The following is a 23,562-nucleotide window of genomic DNA, read 5'->3' as shown; positions in this document are numbered from 1 at the left end:
TGTGTGTGTGTGTGTGTGTGTGTGTGTGTGTGTGTGTGTGTGTGTGTGTTAGGATTGGGTCTGATTTTCCCATTTAACTGGAGAGAAAGAGAAGCTTGAGTATGAAATGCCTCCCCCCGGAGTTGCCTGCAGGTGACCTGTCACCCCTGGGCTTTTCCTGATAGTGACTGCCTTACTCCTAAGCAGCGCAAGTCTGGGGCTTCTTTGGAGACAGGGATGTGGGCACAGAAATCTGACGAAGACTACCAAATAGTCTGTAGAAAGAATCAGATCATGGGTCCTGGTAGATCCTTGCCAGTTAGGCTCCAAACAACATCCCAAGACTGGGGACTCAGCCTTCACTGTGGTCTCTCCTTTTTCATCTCAGGTGTTCCTTCACATTCCAACACAACACTTCTTAGTAGGTTTCAGGAGGATTAAGCAGAAATACAGATACAGTATTTCTGGATACATGAATGTTAAGAAAGAAAAGCATAATATTCTCTGATACTGGTGAATCGTTTTCATGACCCATAGTATTTTGTGATGAGGTGGTCAAATCAGGGCATAAATATCAGAGGATACAAACTTTGAATCAGGTGTTTATATAATATTTCCATTGCTGTACCTGAAGCACATCATTACGTTATTCTTAGATGTTTAAGTTTTCAAAATTGTAAAAACTGTATGTGCTGATGACTCTACCTGTCATACTCTGCTGACCAGTGTCTGTGGTCTGGAATTTATTCAAAGGGCAAGATGGAAAGAAGCTTATTAGGGTGTACTCAGTGAAAGAAGGTCTCCCTTCAGTTCTTAAAATCTGGATGTAAGTCTGGCTCAGTGACAGTGGGTTCCTGATTTATGGCTATAGACTGACAACTGTGTGCTCATTTTTCTACAAACCAGTGCTTTTGGCTGCCCGTATTCAGACATGAACTTGAAAAAGGAGGCAACTCTTCACGATCGTCTGAGAGAACAAACACAGGCAAATTTGGAATCCGACTCTTCACATTCGAAATCGAAGAACCTCTGCAGTTTGAACTTCAGCGGAAAACATGAAAAGGTGAACAGTCAGCCCAGGTAAGGACCTTTTTGAAAATGTAAACGAGAAAGTAAACCATGTAGAATAGTAAAAGAACAACATTTTTAATAATAATACATAGTTCCTTATATTTCTTTGAAATAGTTTTGTTTGGTTTTGTATATTATTACGTTCACTGGCTCATGGAATTCATCTAAGGCTTGATGTTCATTTAAAAACCACTTTTTATGTCTTCGTTCTCAAAAATTTGGGAGTCATTTCTTTCTAAATGCACATATTACATGTGAGTGATAAGAAAGTACATCTCATTTTTAAAATTCCCTAAGATTCCCTTTTGCCTTGAAAACATCTTTAGCCAGAGATGGGCTCTCTTGGACGCGGAGCGTTTGCATCAGTCGGTCCTGCCAGGGTTTCCTGTCCTGCCTGCTGTCTGTCTTGTTCTTGTTAGTCCAGATGCACCTCCCATACGATTGCACGGATTCATTGGTAACACATTATCCTTTTGTTCTTAAATGCGAACTTACCCTTGAAACATCAATTTCCCATTTTCATGTACATGTTACCATTTTCTAGGGAGCTGCAAATGCAACCTTATTTGATATGTTTTAACCTATGCCAGGAATTATAAACAAAAAAAAATCTGACACTCAGTAAGTAATTGGAGACCAGACAGACAAGGAGCCAAGAAAGGCTGGTCAGAGAAGCAAGGAGTGAGTATGTCTCAGACCCCACTGCAGGCAGAAGGCACTCCTGTTCAAGCCCTTGAGAGACAGTAGGCCCTCCCTGTGTGAGCTTTGAAGGAGTGGCTACTTGAGGGGGGCTGTTGTTTCTCCCCATCCTCCAGAGCCTTGCTCTGTTCATTCAGCACCATATGGAAGGAAGAGGCGTGCGCCTCTCATCGTGCGGGAGACCCAGCTCCCGCTGGAACAACTTTCTGCCCATTTATGCCTTCAGTCCCAGCGAGGCTGCTATCTCCCTCCCAAGGAGACACCTGTCCATCGGGAGAGTTTGGTGCAAAGGGTGGATTTTCTTTTTCAAGCAAATATTGGTATAACGTATTTGGGTTACGTTTCCTTCTTGTTGAGCAGCTGATTTTGGTTTTGATCTCTCCGTACAGCACTATGCAGATTAGCTCTACTTTACTGCACCGTTTATTTCCTATGGATACGCACGTCTATTTTTGTAGCTGTATCTTGCATTTATTATTATTTATTATACACCCAGTTCTCTTGTTGAAACTTCACAGGGTCTCGCTGTTCTTTACTGCTTTTTCCCACCCACACTCTTTACGAGTCTAAGTAGTTGAGGGGCTCCGGTGTCCTTTCCATGTCCCAGTGGAGGGAGAATTTTTTTCTTTGCTTTTTTGAAAACTGTTTTCCAAGGAATGGTATTTATTTATCCCAGAATTATTGGGAGCAGTACATCCTTTTGCTCATATTCTTTTTTGTTCTGTTACCTTTTTATTTTCCAAATAAAAACTTAGTTTCTCTTGTAAACATTTTAGATGTTCATCTTCAATGTCAAAAGTTGGGGAGACGAAACAGATCTTTGAACCGCTTTAAAAAAAAACTGTTAAACTGCCACATTCTCTGAGGCTAGCTAAGGCTTTCTTTTCAGCAAACACAGATATATGGCCTCTCCTCTCTTGAACTCCTCTTAGGAACTTAACTCTTTTCAATATATTATTATATGCTTTACTATTTTGAAGGGGATTTACACTGAAGTAGACCAGACAAGCATAATTGCTACACATAGAAATAAGAAGTAGAGAATGTTAGTTGATAACCAAGCAGAAAAATCACACATGACCCTACCCCGTGGAATCCTATTTCATGTATGCCCAGTGCTGTATAAGGAACTGGGTGATGGGAGGGCAGTCATACTGTTCACATCTTGAATTCTTAAGCCTTCTTTTGTTTTCCAGTCTCAAGACCAAAGCCCTCCTTGCACTCCAGTCCCAGCCCACTTTTTTTCATTTAACCAGCCCTCATGACAATGTTTGCTTAGTATTGGCTGGAGTGCCCACTTTGATTCTACCCCCATCTCTGTGACATCCTGCTCATGGTCTAGAATTCCAGGGTGGTGGAAAAAAAAAAAAAGCCAGGAAATCATCAAGGAATCATAAGTAAGGCTGATTATGAGCAGAGAAAATATATTTTAATTCTCTTTACAGTTTACTTGTAGTGGTTTCCTGGGGCTGACTTTTCCCTAACTTAAATCTTTACTCTTAAAAATCACAAGGTAGCAGATATAGGTGGAGACTATTTAAATTCCATCTCTTTCTTCTACCTGTTGAGAATGATTTTTACCTGGCTCATGTCCAAGGATAGGCATGGGGGTTAAATTAGAGAAAATTAGAGTTACAGTTTCCATCCCTCCTCCCATCCATCCAGCCAGCCATTCACCAATCCATCACTGAGCTCTGGACAGGCCTTCTGTAATTGCTTATACCAGCAACACTTGTCACCTTAGAATATCCAGACTTCTGACAATTCAAGTGCAAAATGTAAAATTAACTCTTGACATTCTTCTCAAATGAATTAGATGCTGCCCAGAAATTTAAGGAATTTTGTCTTTTCCCTAACTGCATCCCAGTTTTGTGATTACTTTTAAAATTATCTTTGTTTTCATATTAATCTTGGTAGAGGGGATTATTATTAGTAAATATCTGATTATGTTCACATTTTCTGAATAGAGGGTCAAGTTTTAAAGTTGAGTAGACTGTATACTACTAGATGTTTACAAGATTCTCATTCATAACAGTAATACCCCATTTTAACACAACTTTGAAGAGCCAGTCTTACAGAAGGTCATCATTTCTGACAGACTGTCATTTTCCCTTTATGCTAATAGAGTGGAGTAGTATTACATTCCTGGTGCATTATGTATAGGCAAATGACCTTATACCTGAGTTTCTTTCATTTAGGTGTGTACTCTAGGGGATATTTTTAATTTGACAGTTTATAGTTTACACATACATTATCTTTGGAGCTTCCCATAGTCTTATGATTTAGGCAAAACAGATATTATTGTCAGCATAGTATTGCCATTAATAAGTGAGGAAGTAGAGATCCTTAGTAGTAACTGATTTGGGACGCAAATATAGGTGTTCTGATTCCATCCAGCATATTCCTGTTTCAGTAAACTAATAATAGTAACACTAGAAGTATCAGTAATAATAACTATCTAATATTAATATCACACACTTACATTGGGCCACAAAGCACTGTGCTGAACAGTCTGTATATATCACTGTGTTAATTTCATTTTATCCTCACAACAACCTTATGTGTGGTAAGTATTCTTATTCTGAGTTTATCATGTAGACACCTGCAGGTTCAGAGACGTTGGGCAGAGTTTGCAGGATCACACAATTAGTAGGAAAGTTAGGAATTGGATCTAGAACCGCCTGATTCCAAATCTTATACACGTTTCCACTACGTTAGACTAGCAAAGGAATGTCAGCTTAATGTTTGAAGGGTCTGGCTGAATTTTTTCTAGATGACTTTCTACTGTGTCTGTGATTCTCAGGGTCATCTTGTGATGCATTTATTTCTTGTTTTGTGAAAATAGAACTATTTGGAGAGGAAGAATCTTACCATGATTTCCCAAAACCATTTATTTTTATTTATACTATATGTTATACAAAGTCTTCTTTCTTGAACACATTTTATTTTAATAGATTAAAGGTCTCTCTCTGCAACATGGGAATAAAATTATACTCATTAAAACAATTTCATCATAAAGAAATTACTTTGAAATGCAACTGTCCCCTCCCTCCATATTATTTGTTAGCCAGCTTCCCTGGGTCTGAGTGGAGCATTTTTTTCAGGCATTTGCAGCCTCGCCCAAGTATTCTTTAATATCTTCTTTTGCTTCCCCAAAGCAGTGCTTAACATATTCTAATTCACACAATTGGTAGAACACCATTGTTAATATTTAGTCATGTTCATACTCATTCATTGCTGTTAAGAAAATCTAAGAGGGACATCTCGGTGACTCAGTCGGTTAAGCATCTGACTTTTGATTTTGGCTTGGGTCATGATCTCAGGGTCATGAGATTGAGCCCCACATTAGGCTCTGTGCTGCTGAGCATGAAGTCTGCTTAAGATTCTCTCTCTTCCTCTGCTCCTCCCCCACACTCTCTCTCTTTCTCTCAAAAAAGAAAAAAAGAAAATTTAAGAAAATGCCTAGTAAATCTCATTTTCCCCTTAATGCCTTCCATATTATAAATTTTATGCACTTCCCTAAGGCCTATACTGATAATAAAAATGGCTGAGGAAGCTATGGTAATCGGAGGGAATGGTGTGTAGTGGGAATAGTTCCCTAATGATCCTCATAATAAATTGTGCTGCCACGAGCCAGCTAGTTTATTTCCACTACTCAAATTAGCTGCACCATAAATACCCGCTATGGGGTCCATTCTCAGAATTAAAACAGTGTTAGTTGGTTGTTTCCCGTATTAGTCTTCCAGGTCATTACCTAGGTTTTCCTTAATCCATCAGTGTTTTTTCTCATAACTTCCCACATAAATTCTCTACTTGGGGAGATGAAGCCTACTCAGTGTCCCACTCACTCCCTATGATCACCCACAATACTGTTTTTATTCCTGGGCTGGTGCCTTTGTTCCCATTCCTCCTACCTTATCTACTCCCACCTGCATCTTCTCCCTTCTCAAAGGCTCAGCTGTACCTTAAAGTTTTCTCTACAGCAGTTCCAGCCCATATGAGCTTCTTGAGTTCAGAGACCACATCGTACACATTTCTGTATTTCTGATACCTAGTATAATGCCTGATACTCAGTAAGCACTCAACAAGTTAAATAGATTTTGAGCAGCTGCTCTGTGCCAAGAACTTGGTAGGTCCAGGGATATGGATACAATAAGAGATAGCCCCATTCCTTGTTCTTAGCACTCCTTTGTGCTTTGGTCTATACCACACATCAATAGCTTGTGTGTCTGTATCTACATGTGCCTTCTTAGTGCTTACGTTGTATGTGTGCCTTATTTTCTCATAAGAACGGGAGGCTGCTAAAGGGTATGAGCCAGTTTTCATTATGCTTTTGTTTTTTTCCTCATTCCTGGTCACATTATAATAGGTTCTTAGTAAACCTAAGTTCATTGGTTCAGGTATCTTCATTAGTTTGTGTCTTAGAGACTCAATTTCCTTACCTGTGAAATGAATATAAAGTATGAGGCTTAGATCTTGAATATATGTATATAGAAAGTATGACTGAGCCTGGCACATAATAGAGACTATTGATACCTTTTTCCATTTTTATAAAAATTGTTGATTTTAAAGTCTTGCAACTGGGCCAGTTCTAGTTGTGTATGTACAACACTTCTTTGCACCAAAAATAGAAATTTAGACCTTTATTTATTTAGTCTGAGCTATTCCTCTGCATCTGAAACTCAATTACACCCCTTAATCATGTGAGCAGTGGTCAAACATCAGAATTTTTCCTGGACACCCAGGAAACCTTCTGTAGAGGTTGTGGCTGGACAGGAAACCCACCACCATCCAGACAAACTCCCTCCTTTTCCGCACCTCCGGGCACACTCTGAAGGACCTCTAGTGGAATATGACAATCCTGGGGCTTTGCAGTGGGAAGGGACTCAAAGATTGTCTAGCCCTCCTTCTTCCCCACAGAAAAATAAGGATATCAGAGCCAAAGAATTGAGTTCCCTATTGACACTGTCATGAATGGCCACTTGGAGCCCTCTGACTCCTGCGTCATTGCTCTGCTCACTATTCCATACCTCTTCTTCCTCTAGAATTAAGATTAGGTCAGAATAGAACTGGTTTATGGTATGAATACCTGAATGACACTTAACATTGCAGAATTGAGATCCTGATGGTAGCCGCATCCTGAAATAGGACATATTCAATCATTCATTCATCCATTCAACATTTATCCTTTGAACAAATACTTAGAAAAGTAGTATTCCAAACTCTAGTGATATAGCTAGAACAAAGCAGACTAAAATCTTTGACTTCAGTAAGCTCTCACTTGGTGGTAAGAAAATGGCCCAAGCTAGTGAAGTGGCGGGATGAGGTCTTAAACTCAGTCAGGCAGGAAGACTTGGCAGGAGGCGTGTTGATTCCCTCATTGCATCAACATTTATTCATTCAGCAAATACATGTGGAGCTTCTGCTGTGGCCAGGTGATGTGGTAGGTGCTAAGGATATGGCGGTGAACACAACTGCCCCAGCCCTGCAGGGAGCATATTGTCAGGTAGAGGAGGTGGAGGAGAGCAAACAAATGTAAACTGTCAGTGAGGAGAAAATGGCAGACTGTGGCTAAGTGCCATGGAAGAAGTAACAAGGGAGTGAATGGGCAACACTTACAGTGTTTCCAGCAATTACCTGTCTTAACCTCCTCGAGACCATAAGCAGATCCATGCCATTAGGGAAAAAAGGCGGGGTGGTTCTGTTGAACATTTTGCAAATTGAAAATGAAGTGAGTTGTGTCAAGATCAGCTCAGGACTGTAGACAATAACAGTGCTGGGGTAAAAGGACTTGGCACCTCCATTATAGTCTGGTGGTTTGTAAACAAATTTACACTTCTGCTGAAATGTTATAAAATACTCAATGTATGCCTTAAAAAGATCTTTAAAAATATTTCTCTGAGCTGGTTCTCACAAGGCATTTTATAATTTATTGTGGATCTCTGGATTTCTGGAATCCTGCCTTGGCCCAGGCTCTTAGTAATTAAATGCTGCAGAACAGTGTGTGCTAAAATGTCCACGATTCCACGCATAAAGGAATATTGGTGTTCCTGTACACCAGAAAAACAAAATTTTGTTGCCCAAGCACCAGTGGGCATTTTTTCTCATCTACATCCTTGATCTGGCTTTAAAACAATTATTTTCCATTCATTGCAAATAGTAAAATTGGGACATTTAACATGATTTTTTCTCATAACTAAGGCAATTCTTGTGTACTATAGGAAAATTAGAAAATATAGATTAGTAAAAAGAAAAAAATTAAAAATTAAAGAAATTAATAATACCCAGACTTTTTCTGGTCAAATTAACTTAAAGGCTTGTAAAAATATGATAAAATTCCCACTGAAATAAATCAGGTAATAGAGAAGTTTTTAAAACATAATTTCTCACTCCCCACTCCTCAACTCTGATGTGCATCCTGAGGTTACTTGTGTGAATAATAATGTTCTCTTTTACACTTTTTCTGTGTTTATGTATACATATGGATATTTAGATATACACTCATTCTTTTAAAAAATACTACAGTAATTTTGTGGTAATGTTTCTTTCAAGGTTGGCATGTGTCACTCTGGATAGATTAGGATACAATCATGTTGACTGTAGGGGAAAGAGGCTGCATTCCTGACAGGTTAACATGTCAGCAAAATTTAAAGGACCCTGACATTAAATGCTGAAGCTTTAATAAAATGCACACATATTTTTATGCCAAGTTTATAATGGCACTCTGAACAAGGCACCTGTAAAGAAGTCAGCATTTGTGGCTAGAAGAAACATAATCTGGTCTTGGACTTTTATTTTTATATGGAAAACTTGTAAAAACTTACACAACTAAGTCTACTCACAAAGAAAAAACAATTTTCCCTTATCTCTTATGGACTGCCATGTAAAACCATTGTTTGCTGGTTTAAAGTCTGACAATAAGAGATATTAGCTTAAAAATGTGCTTTATTTATTTAACAATATGTCATGGGTAATTTTCCGTATTAGCACAAATGGATCCAATGCATTGTTTTAAATAACTATATCATTTATCATAGAATGGACATACTTTAACTTATTCAACTAACTCTCTTATTAACAGATATTCAGGTTGTTTCCAGTATTTTTCCTCTTTAAATAATGCTGCAATAAACATTTCCATATGTATGTCATTTATTGATGGTTTATAATGCAATATTTTTAAAAGTTGAATTACATTTTATTTACAAACTAAATATACTGTATGAATCTGTCCTTAGATATATAGTCTTAGAGGTTGGACTTATTTTGGTCCAAAATAATGATATTTGGACTTATTTTGCTTTACTATCACTAAATTCACACATACAAACACACACACACACAAGTGTACACACACACACAGAATACATACATACGTGTGCAGAAAGCCTTTGCAGTCCTCATAATGTATCCCCAGCCTGCACACCACACCACACCTGGTATGCGCTCTTCCGCCTGCCGACCTGCCACCTGCCAGTGTTTCTGCAATGTCCCCCTTGATGCTTCCCTTAGTAAAACTTGCTTTGAGGCCTAGACAAACTCCTCTCCTCTTGAAAGCTTTTTCTGATCTCACTGACATTTTAAGCAGAAAGTCCCCTCCCACCTTTAGATCCCAAAGCACTTTCTCATCTCTTCATGTAGCCCTTTCTTCCTCTGCTTTGTGTGAAAGTTGGCACTGCACACATCTGTATCCTCTGGTAGATTCTGAGTCTTTCGGTGGTGGATACCATTTTGGCTGACTGTAATACCTGCAGGTAGGAAAAGCTTAAGGAAATACTGATCGGACCTGGGCAATTTGTCTAAAAAAATAAAAAGCATTCAGAGCTCAATATTTGCCTTTGAAGCCCTATTCTAAGTGATAACTAACTACAGTTATTAAGGCAATTTTGAGAAAAGATAGTATGTAAAACCATCACATGTCATACATATATTTTTGGCCTTAGGAACATTTTCCTTTACTGCTAGAACAGGAGTCAGCAACCTTTTTTTCTAAAGGACCAGATAGTAAATATTTTAGGCTTTGCCAGCCTTAAGATCTCTACTATAGTTCCTCAGCTTGACCACTGTAGTGTGAAAGCAGCCGTGGACTATAAGTAATGAATGAGCATGGCTGTATTCTACTACAGTTTAATTCACAGAAGCAGGCAATGGGAAGGATTTGACTCATGGGCTGACGTTTGCAACTCCTGTTCTAGAAGGAGTTTAACTACATTTAGATTAACCTGACTTAATTCCAAATTCTCATTTTTTTCCACTTTGGCTCTTCAGTTTATTGTGTGACTTATTTAGCCTCTTTATACTTTTCAACACATCGATATAAGATTAATATTACCTCCTTCATGTTAGGCATCTAGTTCAGGGCCTAGCATTTACCAAGCCCAGAAAGAGTAGCCACTAACTTGCCATTTTAAATGTAGCAGAAGCATCGAAGGGGGGTCAGAGAGCATGCAGCCCCTTTTGTCAACGGGAAGTAACAAAACCCAAAGGTCAAGGCACGTGGAAAACCAATGTGGATAGCAGAGACTCTTGATGACAGCGGCCGGTCTCCGCAACAGAAGCAGTAATTCTCTTAAGTCATGCACTCCTGTGTGGGGTGAGTCAGGGGTACACAGGCACACGGGTAGCCTGACACTTGGGGCTGCACCAGCAATCGCATTAGCAAAGGAACTTGAAGATTGTTTGGAAAGCCTGGAACTATGATGAAAAGTATGGGCAAGGCTTCAAGCGGAATTACTGATGAAAGAATAATGCCTGAAGATTTCAGTGGTATTACCTTTTTAGCTAAAATACAAACAATCTTTGGCACATGACTGGCCTAATCATCACCAAACATTGCTGCTCCCTGTATGCAGTAGACTCTTTGCCAGATGCAACACTTCAGTCACTGTCTTCTCTGCCAGCAAGAGGAAGTCCAACACTTGAGAACAGCACGCAAGGCTCTCCACGACTCGGCTCTGGCTTGTTCTTTTAGCCTCACCTCCAGTCCTCCTTCCCCTGCAGTGCAGGTGCTTCAGCCCAGGAGGTTGATTACCTTCCCTGTGTCTGCCGAACACCCTCCCTCTCATTGTGCCTATGCCCTGTCTGCCGCGGTTCTTGCTTTTCCCCTACCTTAATTTTCTAGAACTTTCTAGTCCTGCATATCTCCCTTCTTTTAGGACCAGACCCAGTTGCATCCTCCACAGAGTTCCCCACTAGCCTAGCTCCAGACCATCTCTCCCTCCAGCTGCCAGGAGCATTATTGACTCTCCCTTTCTTTTGCTGTGCCAGTGACATCTCCTTCTTGATGCCTTCTGTGAGTGCTCAGCAGACATTGGACAAAGATGCTCAGAGTAGGGGAAACCTGGATTTGGAGTCTGCAGACTGGAGTTTGTGTCCTGGCTTCACCATTGACTCACTGTGTGCCCAAGATGGGCAAGTGATTTAATATCTCTGAGCCTCTGTGTCTTTATTTATATCACGGGTCCTATGCCTCTACCTTATAGAGTTTTTGTGAGAATGAAATGAGGGTGAACAAAGTGAGGAGTCCAGAAGTCCTTAGAAGGTATGTGTCTCACTCAGGAAATGTTACTGAGCCTGAACTGATTACAGGGTGACCCTAGTGATGTAAGCATTTTGAAAGCAAGACTGTACTGAAATATGTCTGTGGTTAATGGCAGTGCCTGGAATTTTATTTTAAAGCTACTCAGTAAATTTATTTGATTTATTTTTAAATTGCTTTTTAAAATCCCCATCAAAGTTATATAAGGCATACTAGCATCTATTTTTCAAATTTTTAAGATAGAATCAAGATCTTCATCAGGATCTATTGTAGAGGTTTGCTTTAAGATGGTTTGAAAATCAACTCAGTTTCATCAAATTTGTAAAGTTTTTGGGAATATACCCAAACACTTATTTGCAAAAATATATAAGCAGACTAAAATTGTTCTTTTTTCCATCTTCTTTGCAAAATGATGACACCATGCTATTGAGTGCACACGTTGTGCCTCTGGCATTCCACGTTGACCAGCTCTCTCCACCAGCTGCTCACTGCTTAAATCCAAGCCCTCTTTCTATTGCTAATATTCTTTCCTACAAGGACGTAAACAAATCCTGATGATCTGTATATATCCAGAATATAATGAAAATTAAGCATATTGAATTAATGAAAATATTCCTCACATTTTTATGCACATCCGTGCTGAATAAAAGTTTGTAAACTATTTTATAGTACCGTTTCACTAACTGTTCAGAACAAACCCTGTAAAGCAAGTCCAGCTTCCTTTTGCATTTTGGGAAGTTGAGACCTATATATAGAGTTTAGAAATGAGCTCTGGGATACAAGCCTAGAGCCTGGATGCAGGTTTTCTCTGCTGAGGGTGCTGGTCTCCACACTACACTTCAGCTTCGCTACCCCGGGCTAGGATGTTCCATAGTAGCTATGTAGGGCTTTCTTTTAAGGTCCAAGGTGGGATTTCAAAAGAAATTCTTTCTCCATTTCTTGCATTTTTTATTAAAAGATGTCTAATGAGGGGTCCCTGGGTGGCTCAGTCGGTTAAGTGTCTGCCTTCAGCTCAGGTCATGATCCCAGGGTCCTGGGATGGAGTCCCACAGGATCGAGCCTGCTTCTCTCCCTCCCACTGCTGCTCCCCCTGCTTTTACTCTCTCTCTCTCTCTGCTAAATAAATAAATAAAATCTTTAAAAAATGTCTAATGGTAAAAAATATATATATATATCTAACTGATAGAATATGTTTTTACCATGACATATAGAATTTATAGATAAAATGACTTCCAATTATATATACGTCATTTAGGTTCCTGTGTAAGGTTTTGGTGACTGAATCGGGATCCTCATCTAAAACAGATATTGAAACAGACTCGAAAGTTTGTCAGTGAGGATAAGAGGAGAGGGCTGCTGTACAAGTGCAATAGGAACGTGCGTTTGCAAAGCAAGCTATTATAATTTTCATGAAAATCGTAAATATATATGGATAAATTAATCAACTATCTCAAGGTCTCTCTACTTAAAATTAATTACTAGGTAATTAGCAACACTGGAAAAGTTTCATTTTAGAAACTTCCATATTCATTACAAACCATGAGCCTCAAGTTTTAGTAAAGTTGCATGATGGAAGAGTTACAAAATTAGTCCTTACTGCATACAGGAGCATTTTAAAAGTTAATTAATTCTCTGACATTCAACTGTGTAACTAAATTACTTTATATAGTTGTTTAAGCACAATGTCTATAATCTTTTGATTAAACTAAGAACTAAAATCATCATTAGCAATTACTATTTACCCACTTACTACCATACCATCCCTTATCATCCCTGATAGCTCCTCCTCAGAACCTGAAGAGATTATTCCCCAAAGAGTTCTAGAAACTTTCTACTGTAAGAGAATGAATAAGAGTTGGAGGGGGGAGAGCTTTCAAGTTGTAGGTTTCAAAGTTAGAGTTTCTGACCGAAAATATATTTTAAAAACCTTAAACTGAAGAAAAACTGTAACAAGCCTCAGTGCAGCAAAATACCTGTCAATTCACTACTGTTTACCCTGTGGTTTCTATTTAAATTTGTGCTGCTGTCATGATTGATTCTTACCTCACTGGATAATAAATCTAGATTTTATTTCTGTTCTTTGCCCAGACTTGTACAGCAGGCAAAGTGTTTGAAAATCAAAGGAAAAGAAGATATTGACTTGGATAATCTCTTCAGAGGTAAAAAACAAAAACACTAGCAAAAACACAGACTATGCTTTTTGTTGTGAAGAATGTCTTGTTTGCTGGGTTGGTTTTATCATTCCAGGAGGGGATTTGTGGCCTAGTCCCAACCTTACAGACAAGTAGGTTCCATTACTTCTCCACCCCAACCTTGATTTTTTTCATTTTTAAAGTGAAAGGACTAGACTGTAATTTCTGTGATCCTCATTCATGATAAGACAAATCAAAACCTATCCAAGTAAAGGTCTCAGTGGTGGAATCTCTGTCGTCTGCAGAGGGCATGAAGGAGGGAAACAGGGAGCGTCTCATGGCATTTTTATATGTTGAGGGACTGGGAAATGTACCTCATTATTAAGACAGCCAAGAAGGTTGTTAGGGGAAAAGTTTTATTTAAACTTAAAACTAAAAGCTGAAGGATTATTGGAGTGTAGGAAAAAGAATTGCATGCTTTCATTTAATTCTGTTTCTTTCCAGTTGAGGTTCGATATATACAGAATTTCATCTATAATTTTGAGGTTATATTATAACAAGCTAAGGAATAAGTTTCCCCTTAGTTGTGTTCATTTAGTGCAATAACTTTTATATGATCAGATGAAACATTGGTAACTTGTAATTAGTATCCTATGTCTTCAGCTATAATAGTTCTGCATGTTTATATCTCCCAGAACACCGCAGGAGCCCTGTTCCTCTTCCAGAGGAAAAGAAAATTAGTGAGTTTTCTGCTGCCCTGGCCAAAAGCACAGCAAATTAGCACAACTTGGTAGCACTGCACTCATCTCCATCTACTCATTACCCGTTAGACTTTTCTTAAGAGAAAAAGTGTGTGCTTGGCAGCCATCGACCAAAAAGAGCTATGACATCTCTGAGCAAAGCTAACCTGTTCACCTCAGGCAGGGACCAAGCTCAGCTTGCAGCTGGAACGGCTCTTGATTTCATCTCAGCCAAGAAGGGAGGAGGAATCTTTTCCTCAGAAAATGGAAGGCAGTTAAGTTACTTTGGTTTCATTGTACATCTACATGTTTCTCCCTAACCAGAAGCATTTCTGGGTAATATCATCAGATCTGAACATTGCTTTAAATAAAATAAATGACTGATATTTTAGAAACTGCTCCATACAAATGTTCTAATCCATTTTACCAAGCCTCCGTTCTGTAAACAACATGTGCTTTGGAGCCCTATAAGGAGCCCTTAAAAAGTGTCAGTGTTTTAATTCATATTTTGACACTTTTGAAAATATCTCCACAGAGTAATTATGTATATGTTCCTGTTAAAACAGATACACAGTCAATTTTGTAACTCACATAGTAAAAGTAGTAATGAGGATCATCCTGATAAAAATAAAAAATATCACTAGCAAAATGCATTTGCATAATGTGAAAGATGAAATCTCTTCTAACTTGTTCACTGTGTACTTATTCTTTCCTGCATCATTTTTAAAAAGTTTAACGCTGACCTTAAAAATAATACAGCCAGTTATTTTACCAGCAAAATGAGTTTATTTGGGAATAGCAAAAAATTGCAATTACGGACAAGCAATCTCCGGTAAAAGCACTGGCAAATCTAGAGAACAAAAGAGAGGAACATTACTTTATAGAGCAAAAAGAGGAAGTTGCTCTGAATGAAAGTCGCCACAGGAAAGGGAGAGTTCAGGGTGTGATTGTGACATTAAACGATTATTTAGTATTTTCCTCTTATTTTTTGTAAGCCTATAAATCTGAGCATAAATTCCAAGTTCCTACTCTTGTTGTTCTGGGTATAGATCTAAAATAACACATTCTTAATTCATCAGGAATACTTTTTTAAAAAGGAAAATGGGCTAAAATGTGTTCTCCATTTCTCCTATGAGGGGAGATGTTATACTTTTGATATTTAAAGATTGTGTGTACATGTGTACACATGTGCATGCAGCTTGTGTTTTTCATATCTTGGGCTTGTTTTCAATTTTTACTTGGAAACATCTTTGTTTTCTAAATCATTTTATTCGCAATAGCTATTCTTGGCAGAGATAAAATAAAAAATCTACCCATAATGTTCAAGGATGCTTCTTAGAGATACTACATTCTTTCCTTTACCATAATAATGTATAAAAGTAAGATGGGGTGGTAGAAATTTTTTTTTTAAGATTTTATTTATCTATTTGACAGAGAGAGAGACAGCGAGAGAGGGAACACAAGCAGGGGGAGTGGGAGAGGGAGAAGCAGACTCCCCGCTGAGCAGGGAGTCCGATGCGGGGCTCGATCCCAGGACTCTGAGATCATGACCTGAGCCGAAGGCAGACGCTTAAAGACTGAGCCACCCAGGCACCCCGGATGGTAGAAAATTTTAATTAGCTATATAAATTTATTGAGGAAAACATGATTATCTGAAAGGCTGTCTGGTAGTAAAACTGACAGAAGTTAGAGTTTGTCTTACTAATCTACAGGTTTATAGGTAAGCATATTTGAGTGTTATGCATGAGACATGGCAAATGGTAGTTCTTTTTTCTGCCTTTTGTTAAGGAAAATAATGCATGAAGATATTGTTGCCATATCTGCTGCACCACATCCCTTCTCTGGACTTGAGTTGGGCATCTGTGTGGTGGCCTTTCAGGTTTTTACCTTTGCTCAGTGAATGTTCCACAGAGAACTGCACAAAATCTCTTCCTTTTGAGTACAAGTTGAGTGAAGCTAATTAAAGCACTCAATTTCCATTGAGTATAAAGGACCTGCTCGTCTTAGTGATCTGCCCTTCGGCCCACTTAGAGAGCCCAGAACCAGAGCAGCCAACACTCAGCTACTGGGTACCACAGACACATGTCAGTGTCAAGGCCACCACAGTGCCCTACCCCAGGGGACATCTTTGGTATTGTGGAATGTTGAGCTAAAAAACTTTTAACTGTTTACTGTTTTTCTCAAATGTATAACTAAGGCTCACTTTTTTACAAATCCAAAAATTTCATAAAGCAAAAAATAATGCAAGAGATATGCATGAAAAAGGTAAACATTGTTAATAAATCCCTCACAAATTTATTTTGGATATAATAGTTCACCTTTTTGTTTTGTTACCAGTATAGAATCATATTTGGTGAATTACAATTGACTTTTTTCCTCTAGTTGCTGATATATCATGGCTATCATGTACACCTGCTAGGTTCTTTTATTGTTTAAGTCATAGTTTTAGACGAGTTCTAGAGATTACCCTCATTTAATCACCATTTGGGTCAAGAAATAGAATCTGAGTGGAAGCCCAGCTCATGCTGTCCAATTACCACCTCCTGCCAGGACAGTCACTTTTCTGATTTCTGTCACTGTCAGTCTCTTTGCCCTGTTTTGATCACTTTATAATTGAAATCACACAATATGTATCCTTGTATGTCTGACTCTTTTTGCTAACATTATGTTTGTGAGATTCATTCGAATCATGGTTTGATTTTTTGCTTATTCTCAGTACTGCATATTACTCAATTTTATGAAGATGCCACAATTTATCTGTCCATTTTAATATTGGTTGCTTTCAGTTCTGCCCTCTCAGCAATGGTACTGCTAGGAACATTCTTGCATGTGATTTGGTGGATCTGTGTGTGCATTTCTGTAGAATACAGACCGAAGAGGGAAATTTCTGGGCAATTGAATGGGCTTGCATTTAGGAGCTGGTGTCAAATATTTTTACAAAGTGGTTGCACCAATACATTCTTGCCAGCACGGTTTGGAAATTGCAGGTACTCCACATCCTTGCCAGCAGTTAATATTGTCAGTCCCTAATCTTAACCATTTATTTGGGTTTGCAGTACTATTTAATTATGATTTTAATTTTGCATTTCCCTGAGGCCAAATGGGCTTGAACACATTTTTGTGTTTATTGGCTATTTGAATATCCTCTTTTGTGAAATATCTTTCCCATTTGTCTTTTAGATTGTCCTTTTCTTATTGATGTATAGGAATTCTTGATTTCTGCAAACAAGTCCATTGCTGGTTAGATATATTCCAAATATCTTCTCCAGTCTATGATTTGCCATTTCACTCTCTTAATGGGCCCTTGTGATAAATACAAAGTCCAAAATTTAATAGAGTCCATTAATCCTTTCCATTCTGGTTAGCACTTCCGGTGTCCTGTTTTAAAAAATTTGCCTATTATATGTTCATGAAGATTTTCTGCTGTTTTTTATTCTAGAATCTTTATTGTTTGATCTTTCAGATTAAAAATCACCTGGAGCTGATTTTTTATACATGGTATAACATAGGACCCAAGATTCACTTTTTATATGAATATTCAGTTGACCCAGCATCATGTAGTAAAAAAGACCTTCTTTTCCCCTATTGCTCATCATAAATCAAGTGACCATGTATATATGGGTCTGTTTCTGGATTGTGTTCTGTTCCATTGGCTTGTCTATTCTCATGCCAGTACCATACTGGTTTAATTACCATAACTTTTTAACTTTATATCATAAATCCTGATAGCCAAAAACACCACTCCTCCAATTTTGTTCTTTTTCTTTAGGATTGCCTGGCTATTCTTGTTCCTTCACATATCTAAAGAGCTTGTCTATTTACACACACCCCAAACAACATACTCTGATTTTGACTGGAATTGCGGTGAATGTATAAATCAATTCCAGGTGAATTGGCATTCTCTAATTCATGAGCATGGTACATTCTTCCATTTAATTAGGCATTCTCTAATAGTTTTCAATAATGTTAAGCAGTTTTCTGAGCCAGAACCTCCAGTATAATGTTGAATAGATATGTGATGGCAAGGTCTCTTTGTCTCATTCTCAGTCTCAGGAGGAAAGCATTCAGAAGTTTACTATTAAATATGAGGTTTACTGTAGTTTTTTGTAGTGCCCTTTAATAGGCTGAGAAAACCGCCTCCTCTTTTAGTTTGTGTTTTTATTTTTATGAATAGGGATTGAATTTTAGCAAATGCTTTTTCTGCATCTATTTGGATGATCACATGGTTTTTCTCTTTATTTTGTTAATGTGGTGAATCACAATGATTCTTAAGGAAATTTCTTATTGAGATGTATCATATTTTTAGAAAAGTATGTGAATTATATGTGTATTACTCAAAGAATTTCAATAAATGAATATTCATGTACCAGCACCCTGATCAAAACATAGAACCAGTATTTCTTTACCAATACACGTAGACCTCACCTTGCTGAATATGCAGTGAATTTCAGCCACCATGGTTTAATTAAATAATTCCATCTCCTAAAAACACAATTCAGCTTTCAGTTACCTGTGTGTTAACTGTGGACCATGGCACAAAGTGCTAGCCCTTTAGTCCACAAATCACTACCTACCTAACAGATCTGCATAATGATCAGTGACCAATAATAGCTCTTCTTTCAAAGGCTGTCAGTGATTGGTCTGAGCACATCTGTTACTCCGTTCACCTACTGACAGCAAAGCATGTAGTTGCATGGCCTACTTGCTCCCAGTGATAAACACAGGGGATCTTTTACAAAAGTGGACACTCCACTGGCCCCCACATATGAAAGTACGGTAAAGAAACAAAGTGATAAACTGGAAGTGAAATTCTGATCAGATGTCACCAGATTTATAGAAAAAATAGCCAACCATGGCAGCTGGCGCTGCCCCCGTTCGAGAGACACTGACTGTGCTGTCAGAGGAACTCAGGGAAAACAGACTCTGAGACATAAATGAGAAGATGCCTGGGACAAACAGGCGAATATGTCCTGCAAGAGGATGCCTTCACGTTAAAGGACTCTCAAGATACTTCAGAGCATTGCAGATGTAAAAGATAAAATGTTGGAAGCTGATCCAAACTTGGAAAGGAGTATAACAATTTACCAAAGCATAGAAACAAAGCTTGCTCTGTATCGTATGTGTAGGACAAGAGGAAAGCCAACACTGCTCGCCTCTGATAAGATTTTTAGGAAGAAATAAAACATAATAATGTTTTTAATGTTTTAAATCACAGTGTACTAAAAATATTACCCCTACTATTTTTTAAGTCTCCCTATACAATTATAGTCAACAGTAAAATATTTTTAATCTTTTGATCAAAATTGGCAAAGGTCATGGAGAAATCAATTTTCCCCATTGATTATTAAGCTCACCTTGTATTTAGGTCATGCCGAGTGAGAACTTCTATATTTTATAAAGGACTTTTTCAAATATGTTCATAAGAGGAGTAGGTCTGTGACTTTTCTTTCTCGTAAAGACCTCGTGTTTTGGTATGAAGAGTATGATGACCTCATAAAATGAACTGGGAGGATGTGCTCTTTTTCCATTCCCACAAAGAATTTATGTAAGAATAGTGACATTTCTTTCTTAACTATTTAGAGAAATTCACCAGAAAAGCTATCTGGACTTTTTTAATGGGAAGAATTTTAATTATAGATTCAATTTCCTTAATACATTGAGTACTTTAGATTTTTAAAATTTCTTACTTTTGGACTATGTTGATTTTTTCTACTGTGTATTTGTTTTCTCTTTTAATTTCTGCTATTATATTTCATTCTTCAGTCTTCCTGATTCCACTTTTTTGTGGTTTATTGTTATTGTTTCTCTAACCCCTTTAAATGATTGCCTGGATCATGAATTTTTAATGTATGCACTTAAAGCTATTAGTATTAATCTAAGATCACTTTCCCACATTAAATTATTTTTGATTTGTCAAATTTCATAACCATTAATTCCAAAATATTTTCTCATTTACACTGTGGATTATTTTATCTATAGGTTGATGTATAATGCTTCATTTCCAGATACTTGTAAGTTTTATTATCTTTTCTTTATTGATTTCTAGCTTTATTCTACTGTGAAAACATTCTGAACAATGAGTTTGTTAATCATGTTATTAGATCTTTATTTTTACTGATATTTCTTTTTTTTTTTTGTCTGCTTGGTTTTTCTGCTTTGTGTTAAATCCCTCTTCTGTGATTGTGGAATTAAATATTTATCCTTTTACTATATATATTTTCAGACTATGTTATTAGGTTAATGTAACCTTAGATTTATTTTATATTCCTAATCAATTTCCCCTTTTATCAGTTTGAAATATATCTTTACGTCTCCTAGTACTTCTTTCCCTAAAGTCTACTCTGTCTGGTATTAACATTCACACATCAGTTTTCTCTGGTTAGCATTTGGATGGTTAATGTTAGTCTTTCCATCCTTTTGTAGTCTCATCTCTTGTGTTTATATTTCAGTATGTCCCTTGCAAGAAGCATGTGATATTTACTTTGATATCCATCTGATTGTAGTAGTCTTTTTAATTGGAGTATTTAATACATTTATATGCAATGTTATTACCATTAAGTTGGGTTTATAACTATCATTTTAATAATTGTTCTCTATTTTTCTTAATAGTGTCATGTTTATTTTTATATTTCTTGCTTTATTTTTTATTAACCAATAATTGATTTTATTATACCATTTCCCCTGTTTTACCTTGTTGGTGGTACATTTTTCTTTTTCTTTTAGTAGATATTGTAGCTAGTATAATAGCCATCTTTGTATAGGATCATTTTTCCTCTATGAAAGGCTCCTTTCTGTATTTCTTTTAGAGTGATTCCTAGCTATGTTTTTTCTTTTCCATAAATGTCTTTCTTTTGCCGTAACTTTTGAAGAATATTTTTGCTGGTTATAGAATTCTGGATTGGCAGTTAATTTTTTTTCTGGTTTTAAAGATGATATCTCATCGTCTTCTGACTGCCTCAAGAAGTCATTTGAGGTTTATTGTGTCTCCTTTGAGGGGAATGTGTGTTGGAGTATATCTTATTGTCTACAGCTGCTTAGATTAATATGTTGTCTTTGATTTTCAGAAGTTTTATTATGAAGTGCTCAGATGTAGTTCTCTCTGTCTTTGGGGGATTCATAGTGCTTCTTAAGTCTGTGGGTATATATATGACTTTCATTACTTTGAAATTTTTCTTGACTGTTAACCTCTTCAAATATTGCTTATGCTCATTTCTCCTCCTCCTCTTAAGATTTGACCTACAAATATATTATACTGTTTCTTGTTCATATGTCTTATATGCTATTTTCTGTGTTTTCCTTCCTTTTTGAACTATATACTTCAGTTTGAATTTTTTTTTCCACTAACCTTTCTTCAAGATCACTAAAACTCTCTTCAACAATCTCCAAGCTACTCTCCCCAATGAATTTTTAGTTAACTTTTTGCATATTTCAGTTCTGGAATTTTCACATTATGATTATTTATTTGAGAGAGAGAGAGATCGGGGGTTGGGAGGGGAAGAGGGAGAGAGAGAATCTCAAGCAGACTCCTTGCTGAGCATAAAGCCTGACGTGGAGCTTAATCTCACAACCCTGACATCATGACCTGAGCCAAAACCAAGAGTCAGACACTTAACTGACTGAGCCACCCAGGTTCCCCAACACATTATGATTTTTAAAATGAGTTCTAATTCTCAAGTAAAATTCTTTATTTTGCCATCTAATTTCTTAAACACTTTAGTCACAGTTATTAATTCTGTGCCTTATAATACCAATCTGAATCATCTGCAGGCCTGCTTTTCTTGTCATCCTTTGTAGGAGGGTTGGTCTACGGAAGCTACTCCATCATAACTGGGAGTAGAATTCCTGCCATATTCTTGCTTAACAGCCACAGAGTTTCACTGGGTGATTCCACCATAATTTATTTAATTAAGTGCTGATTCATGAACATATTTATTTTTTCCATTCTTTATATTTAAAACAAAGACACAGTAAATACTCATACAATTTTATGTGGACATTTGTGGGAGTAACCACCACTGAAGGACTAAGTTGTTGCTCCTTACCCTGGAGCATGCTACATAGTGCCTGAGAGAAGGAGCTTAATAGCAAATTGATATTTATATCAGCTCTGGGGTTTTGGTTTTGGGGGGGTGGTTTTTGAGGCTCATCTTTGAAATTCGTGTTCTCTCTGTCCAGGCATCTGTCTCGGTCTGTGTGGCATGACCCTTCAGACCAGCAATGACCCCAGTTGCAGCTCCACAGACACTGATAGCTCAGAGTTTGGAAGTGCTAACAGTGAATTTCATGCTTACTGCATAATTTCTTCATTAGGTTAGAGACTGCTACTCACATGTCCTTTAAATTTGGTGAAAATACATTCTGCCATTTTTAGTTTAGGTAAAGAATAGATAGAAACATAGAAAATTACCAGTGGTTACACTTTGTGTATTATATTATTTAGAAAACTGACTTATGCTATGAGCTGTGTAAACACAGAATTTTAAGGGCCTTCTTGGGGTTCATGCCCTGTGGGTTTGCTTTCACAGGGAGCTGAGGAAAGAAGTCACTCAGTCATTCTGCCATAGCCTTCTTACTGACATTGTTTGTCCATGGGAATCATCACAGGTAAAACACAGATTGTTGGTTTCAGTTCTGATGTGTAAGTCATCACTCTCATCCTTGAAAGAAAGAGGCTGAACAAACTGAAAGTCAGCAGATCCATCAGAGAGTGGAGGTCATGCCCTCAAGGGAAACTACTTTGCCAGTGGTTTATATGTCCTGGGGGAAAGGCAGGTAAAGCTTCAGTCCTCTCTAGCTGTGTGTCTCACATAAGGGAAAGGAAAACAAAAAGGCTAAGAAACTCTTCTTAAGGCCACAGGGACTCAAGCCCATAAACAAAATCAAAAACAAAAAACTGGTTTTAATCATAAGACTCTAGACCACTTTCCCCACCAGTACGTTGACCCCCCCATTAATAGGACTCCAAAATAGTAACAGTAGATTTATAACAGAGAACTCTGAGATACATACTCTGTTTAAGGAGTTTCTAGCAAAACCCAAAAATGATAGAGAAAGAAACAAGACACTAGAGGAAGTTGAAGCCTCTGACATGTACAGATGAACCAAACATTGAGCAGCCTAACTGCTAGCTATTTTAAAATATAATCTCATACCAAAGACCTTTTACCTAAGCTCCTATTATCTGATACATCATGTTTGGCTTTCAACAAAAACTACAAAGCATGCTAAGAGGCAAAACAAACCCACCACAGAGTGAAGAGATAAAGCAAGCATCAGAACCAGACTCAGATATGGCAGACATTTTGGAATTATCAGACTGGGGATTTAACCATGATATAGCTATGTAATTAAATAACTATGATAAGAACTCTAATGGAAAAAAGACAATATGCAAGAATAGAGA

At 37.6% G+C, this 23,562-nt stretch overlaps 1 protein-coding gene across 7 annotated transcripts in view; it reads left to right on the top strand.

The window, feature by feature from the left end:
• Positions 1 to 23,562, top strand: part of L3MBTL4 (L3MBTL histone methyl-lysine binding protein 4) — a 508,459-nt gene that overhangs the window by 373,787 nt on the left and 111,110 nt on the right. For all 7 annotated transcript variants that reach the window (XM_073898504.1, XM_073898503.1, XM_073898505.1 and 4 more), the window contains 2 exons: positions 886 to 1,059; positions 13,376 to 13,446. In XM_073898504.1, the coding sequence (XP_073754605.1) occupies positions 886 to 1,059; positions 13,376 to 13,446 (245 nt within the window). The remainder of the gene's footprint in view (positions 1 to 885; positions 1,060 to 13,375; positions 13,447 to 23,562) is intronic.

The sequence above is a fragment of the Callorhinus ursinus genome, unplaced genomic scaffold, assembly GCF_003265705.2.
Source record: "Callorhinus ursinus isolate GAN/ISIS: 27379988/994484 unplaced genomic scaffold, GSC_fseal_2.0 scaffold11, whole genome shotgun sequence".
NCBI lineage: Eukaryota > Metazoa > Chordata > Mammalia > Carnivora > Otariidae > Callorhinus > Callorhinus ursinus.
The sequence above is the reverse complement of the archived record's forward strand: the minus strand, read 5'-3'. Positions and strand labels throughout refer to the sequence as shown.